At 43.9% G+C, this 6743-nt stretch overlaps 1 protein-coding gene across 1 annotated transcript; it reads left to right on the plus strand.

Moving 5' to 3' along the window:
* Positions 1-2874: 2874 nt before the first annotated feature.
* LOC124120934 (tubulin alpha-1A chain-like) lies at positions 2875-6528 on the plus strand. The gene is made up of 3 exons (XM_046483844.2): positions 2875-3031; positions 4927-5149; positions 5340-6528. The coding sequence occupies exons 1-3, from the start codon at positions 3029-3031 to the stop codon at positions 6467-6469; spliced, it is 1356 nt and encodes a 451-aa protein (XP_046339800.1). The 5' UTR covers positions 2875-3028; the 3' UTR covers positions 6470-6528.
* Positions 6529-6743: the final 215 nt, after the last annotated feature.

A 6743-nucleotide genomic window follows, 5' to 3' on the forward strand; every position in this document is an offset into this window, starting at 1 on the left:
TCGAGGTATGATGTAGCCTCGGTTCAAACTATCATGGTGACCTGTTTCGTTTAATGTCGCCTAAGGGAATCCTGTCCTTTCATGACAGAGAGGTGACCTCTGTTAACTTTTGCTATATGGATAGGGTCCTGTGTTATACGGTAACCCCTGTTGTCTTGAGTTATTCGGAAACTTCTGTTGTCTTGTGTTATACGGTAGCCCATGTTGTCCTGTATTATACGGTAGCCCCTGTTGTCCTGTATTATACGGTAGCCCCTGTTGTCCTGTATTATACGGTAGCCCCTGTTGTCCTGTATTATACGGTAGCCCCTGTTGTCCTGTATTATACGGTACCCCATGTTGCCCTGTGTTATACGGTAGCCCCTGTTGTCCTGTATTATACGGTAGCCCCTGTTGTCCTGTGTTATACGGTAGCCCAAGTTGCCTGGTGTTATACGGTAGCCCCTGTTGTCCTGTGTTATACGGTAGCCCCTGTTGTCCTGTATTATACGGTAGCCCCTGTTGTCCTGTGTTATACGGTAGCCCCTGTTGTCCTGTATTATACGGTAGCCCCTGTTGTCCTGTGTTATACGGTAGCCCATGTTGTCCTGTGTTATACGGTAGCCCCTGTTGTCCTGTGTTATACGGTAGCCCATGTTGCCTGGTGTTATACGGTAGCCCCTGTTGTCCTGTGTTATACGGTAGCCCCTGTTGTCCTGTGTTATACGGTAACCCCTGCTGTCCTGTATTATACGGTAGCCCCTGCTGTCCTGTGTTATGCGGTAACCCCTGTTGTCCTGTGTTCATCTTCCGAAGGCAAGTGAGTTAACTGACTATAAAAGTCCAGTTTCCACCCTTGCCGAACTAGGCTGGAATTCCTGGGCTCGACCGTAGCGTCACCAGTGGCTATTGCGAGTTATGTCCTTTCTTTGCCTCTCCTACTGACCAATCAGATTCAACCTCTCGCATTTGCTTCAAACAAAACGGTGGCGCCCAGTGATAAAACGAGTCTTACATCGCGAAGTGCATCAAATCACGTGAGCACCTTGATTAAAAACATGAAAAGATTTAGAAAATATCTGTTGACAACGAGTTAGCGGTGCACATGCTTTGCAAATGCTGCAGTCGACCGATATCTGCATGACACTTTACGAACCGGATTTCGATTTCGGTGCGCGATTTTGATAGGACTATGCATAGACTCGTTAGTCCAGCCAAAATGTAACTCCATAATACCAGCCTAGTTCGGCAAGGGTGGAAACTGGACTTTTATAGTCAGTTAACTCACTTGCCTTGGGAAGATGGCCTGTGTTATACGGTAGCCCCTGTTGTCCTGTGTTATACGGTAGCCCCTGTTGTCCTGTGTTATACGGTAGCCCCTGTTGTCCTGTGTTATACGGTAGCCCCTGTTGTCCTGTGTGGTACGGAAGCCTGCCTCATGTGAAACGGTACCCTCTTGTACCTTACCTTGTTTTATAACCTTCAGATTCCGTTATACCACTCGCGTAGGCTTGCTTCTTTTATTACTGACCCAAGATAGCACGCATGCAATCTCAAGCACAAGGTGAGCAGGCAATGACTATTTGAGCTTCCGTCATTAATAATAAACCAAAGAGGGGTTATCAGATGAGATCAGGTGAAGAGATTTAATCTATACTGTGATTAATTGACTTCAACGCCACAGCTCAGAAAATGTCTTGAATGACACAATATGAAGATGTGCGCAGTTCTTACGACCGCAGCTAAACAACACAGCTTCCTGCTAACTTGAACTAGTTCATGTCCTTTGCACAAACACATACATTGGTATACATCACCTGGCCTGGCGGTCCTGTTAGCATCAGCTGCCTCTGTCATACAAGTGCAGTCCCTGTCTGAAACTGCTTTGATATATTTAAGACATGTTGCTAAATAAATAATGTTGGTAGCTTAATAAGTTATGATATTCTCACACAACAGCGCCTGTAGAGTCCAGTGTATTGCGAACCCTCGTTAATGTGGAACGTACCGTTCAAAGTGAAAGCGTCCAGTGTACAGCGAACCCTGGAATTCTGGTAATTTTTATCGAAACAAATAAATTGTCACTGAAAATTCTTGAAAAATATGATTATGCTTCAGACTGTTGATATAAAAGAATTTGCTGCCACAAAATACATAGTAGCAAGGTGCTCATATTTGTAAATCAAAACATTCTACATTTGTCAGAATACGCTAATTTAAAAGCGTATATTTACGTTTCTTTTGTGAATTAGAAATTGCCAAATGTCCTTCAAATATCAGTTCCAAACCGGGACAAATATGTATATAGGTGATTGTCAACACAGAGCCTGATTCCGTTCACGCGTCATCTTCCGACAACAAAACAAACGCAGACACCTTCGTCTGTTAATAACTCCATGGACAATACCACGTTCGTCAGTTGTATGAGAATATGAGACTCCTCTGAATATTTCAATACTGCACCAACGCAATGTACATGCTGGTATGTTGTGATAAAAGTATATTAGATAATCAGCACCCCGTGTCATCTCATGTTTGACAAAAAATACAATCAAAATCCATTCAGGCAACCCCGTAATGGAATATACACTCAGGTACATTAATTCGTTTGTAAGGTTATAGAACCGTGGAGGGATATTGGACCGTAGAGAGTAGGAAAACTCACATCAACAAATATTATTCTGGAATATTCTCAATTCCGACAAAACATCACAGAGAAAGCCCCATTAAATACGTTATATACACCTTGACAGACGATGACCTGCGACCAATCAATGAAAAACGCAGGTTTACTAGGTCCCGAACGTAGCGAGATTGCGTGCAACAGGTAGAAAACATGATCCAATATCCCGAGCAACGCGTGTCACGTGATCACCGGTATTGCCGGTTGTCCCTCGATACGTAGTGTAAACAAAGCCGTGGATAAAAGCGCGCCCCACCTAGCCCCGGATCACAAGCGCCTCTCCGTCCAGCCACTTCAAGGTCTCTGTGAGAGTAAAGCTCTTTGTTAACTGTCCTCTACCTTCCTCGCTAACTCGCAACAACAAAAATGGTAAGTAGACAATTATATTTTTGGGTTTTTTTTACATAAAAAAATACATCCTTAATTTATCCCATTGGAAAGTTAATTCGCTAATAGGTTAAATACGGCAGAATCTAGAAGCCCTTATCGATAGATATATCGGAATGACTTTTTGGAAGTAAATTAATTTAATCAATCTTTCTAATGCAGTGGTCTTTCTTGGGTCATAACCTGACAATAACGTACGAAAATGTCTTTAACGTTGATGACACAATGTCAGTGATCTTCCTCAGTGTGATTTCCGGTTAAATTTCAAAATGCCTTCACTAACCAAGGAAAATGTACATCAAAAGTTATATAAATGTATTTTAAGTCTCACGTTGTCACAAACCACCATCTGCCACGTTGCTCTGAGAAGTGCAATTCAAGTAGCTCGTGACGCTATTTCCCGCCCAGTTGCCTTTGTGTGAGCCTGCTTGAACAAACACCGTTAGCTTACCAGTTCCCTCTTTCAACATCTGAGTCAGATTGTTGGCTTCAGGTACGCTGGGTGGATATTGTCGTCGGTCATACATGTTTTATACATAACACTCACCATACACCCGCTATAACAATATTGGTTCACAATTAATCGTGGCCGTTGGGAGTATCACATTACTGTCGCTATTGCAGTACCTGTACACGATATGTCCATAGTTGGTCGAGATTGACGTCATATTCCAGTGTTTTAGCATTACAAAGTTCTTAGAAAGACGTTTAATAATCTGAATTAAAAAAGCTTCAAATCGGTTTGAGGCGGTTTTCTTGAATCCATTCACACAGGCTTTAAACCTGAAATAGGTCAGCCACACAATGCAAGTTGACCCGCAGCCTCCCGTCAGGTGCATTGTGCAGGGGTGTTCTCAAATGTTGTGAAAACATTAAAAGGGTTAATTGAAACATGTCAGGACGTGAGACATCAATGTTATTGATATGTCAACAAGCATCTCTTTACTCAAAGACCCATAGGAAAAAACAGTTGATTATTAAAACAAGGTAGTGTATACAGAAATGTATTACAATTATCATGACATGGTCCCCGCAGGTCGGCCAAAACAAGATTTCGTTTCCATGCCTAAAGCCCCACATCACTACGGCTTCAGGGGTCGCCTGAGGGACGAGGAAATGAAAACCACTTCTTTCACAACAAAGGGAATTTTAGCCGGTCGCACAATATCTAATGAGATCCAAGGTTGATCTAAGTACAGCCTCGCCGACCAAGGGCTAATTATATACGCCGGCATAATGGAAAGTTATACTAATTTCATTCCGAACTGGGAGGCCTTAGGTCGTTTGATCGTGAATAATTGAATAGAAGCTTAATTACAGAGCACCTTGACACGAACGACCTGCCCAGCTGATTTTGTTCTGGGCGATGTGTTACGTACTAAGAGTGATTAAGTCACATGCTTTTCTATTTAAGGGAGTGCCTATTTGATATTCTGAGAGTGCTAGGATTCCCCCAAAAGTCTTGAAATGAATAATTATGCTGCAGTCTGTTGAAAAATAAGAATATGCCGTTTAAAATAATCAGGCTCAATTTTTTTAAAGAATATCAGGTTTTGTAGCTGAATCTGATTAAATATTTAATCTCGATACAAATTACCAGCTTCCCCCAACCCCCAACCACCCACCCCCCAAAAAAATAATATAATAAAATTAAATTAAAATAAATAAATAAAATTTATTTATTTTTAAATGATCGGCCCCAAATATTAAAACTATTCAGTAATTGAGTGCTTTCGATCATTGTACGTTGAAATGGATATTATTTCAAAATTTTGTAATTATTCGTGTTTTTAATTGGACAGATTATTTTAATTAATCTGAATCATGGTCGGTAGTCAGTATGTTTTAATTTTAATTATTAATTATTTTGTTTACAGAGGGAATGCATCTCAGTCCACGTCGGCCAGGCCGGAGTCCAGATGGGCAATGCATGCTGGGAGTTGTATTGTCTGGAGCACGGCATCCAGCCTGATGGTCAGATGCCCTCAGACAAGACCATCGGGGGTGGGGATGACTCCTTCAACACTTTCTTCAGCGAGACTGGAGCGGGGAAACACGTCCCCAGGGCCGTCTTCGTCGACCTCGAACCCACTGTTGTCGGTATGGAATTTTTCAAAATACAAAAAAACCAAAAACACAAGTGATGCGTAATTTTAAGGGTTGATCAGCAAAACGTTCATTGTATATTTATCAGTTAGTGTGTTTCAGTATTCATTTTCCTTTTGTGCAAAGGTCATCCGATACCAGACTCATATCTCATCTCATGGCTCTCCCAACTTATCTTCTGCAGATGAGGTCCGTACCGGCACCTACCGCCAGCTATTCCACCCCGAGCAGCTGATCACCGGCAAGGAGGACGCCGCCAACAACTACGCCCGTGGCCACTACACCATCGGCAAAGAGATCGTGGACCTCGTCCTTGACCGCATCAGGAAGCTAGCTGACCAGTGCACTGGACTCCAGGGCTTCCTCATCTTCCACAGCTTCGGTGGCGGCACTGGCTCCGGCTTCACCTCACTGTTGATGGAGCGTCTTAGCGTCGATTACGGCAAGAAATCCAAGCTTGAGTTTGCCGTTTATCCCGCTCCTCAGGTCTCTACTGCCGTCGTGGAGCCCTACAACTCCATCCTGACCACCCACACCACCCTGGAACACTCCGACTGCGCCTTCATGGTCGACAACGAGGCTATCTACGACATCTGCCGCCGCAACCTTGACATTGAGCGTCCAACGTACACCAACCTGAACCGACTCATTGGTCAGATCGTCAGCTCCATCACTGCCTCGCTCCGATTTGACGGTGCCCTGAACGTTGATCTGACGGAGTTCCAGACCAACTTGGTGCCCTACCCACGTATCCACTTCCCTCTGGCTACCTATGCACCAGTTATCTCCGCCGAGAAAGCCTACCATGAACAGCTCTCTGTGTCCGAGATCACTAACGCCACATTTGAGCCCGCTAACCAGATGGTAAAGTGTGACCCCCGTCACGGAAAGTACATGGCCTGCTGCATGCTGTACCGTGGTGACGTCGTCCCGAAGGACGTCAACGCTGCCATTGCAACCATCAAGACCAAGAGAACCATCCAGTTCGTCGACTGGTGTCCCACTGGTTTCAAGGTCGGCATCAACTACCAACCACCAACTGTTGTCCCCGGTGGTGACCTAGCCAAGGTCCAAAGAGCTGTCTGCATGTTGAGCAACACCACAGCTATCGCCGAGGCCTGGGCTCGTCTTGACCACAAGTTCGACCTGATGTATGCCAAGCGTGCCTTCGTCCACTGGTACGTGGGTGAGGGTATGGAGGAGGGAGAGTTCTCCGAGGCCCGTGAGGACTTGGCTGCTCTGGAGAAGGACTATGAAGAGGTTGGAGTCGACTCAGTTGAGGGCGAGGGCGAGGAGGAAGGAGAGGAATATTAAACAGGCTGTCACACAGCCTCCATAAACAATGCAACGATGAGCTGAATAAACAAATAAAAAAAATTTTTTTGCATTCTTGTGTGTAACACATATATTTACTCATCAACACATACAAAATTGCAATAACTTCGCAGTCGGCTTCCAGTGTTCATCCAAAGTATACATACCACCCATATAATTAATCAAAGGTTAAATATCAAGGTCTTTTAACGGGATTACATGAGATTGACGTAAACGCTAACCTTTAGTTAAAAATTAATTGCCAGATAATATA

Source organism: Haliotis rufescens, unplaced genomic scaffold (genome assembly GCF_023055435.1).
Source record: "Haliotis rufescens isolate VD_foot unplaced genomic scaffold, xgHalRufe1.0.p SCAF_10, whole genome shotgun sequence".
NCBI classification, from domain to species: Eukaryota; Metazoa; Mollusca; class Gastropoda; order Lepetellida; family Haliotidae; genus Haliotis; species Haliotis rufescens.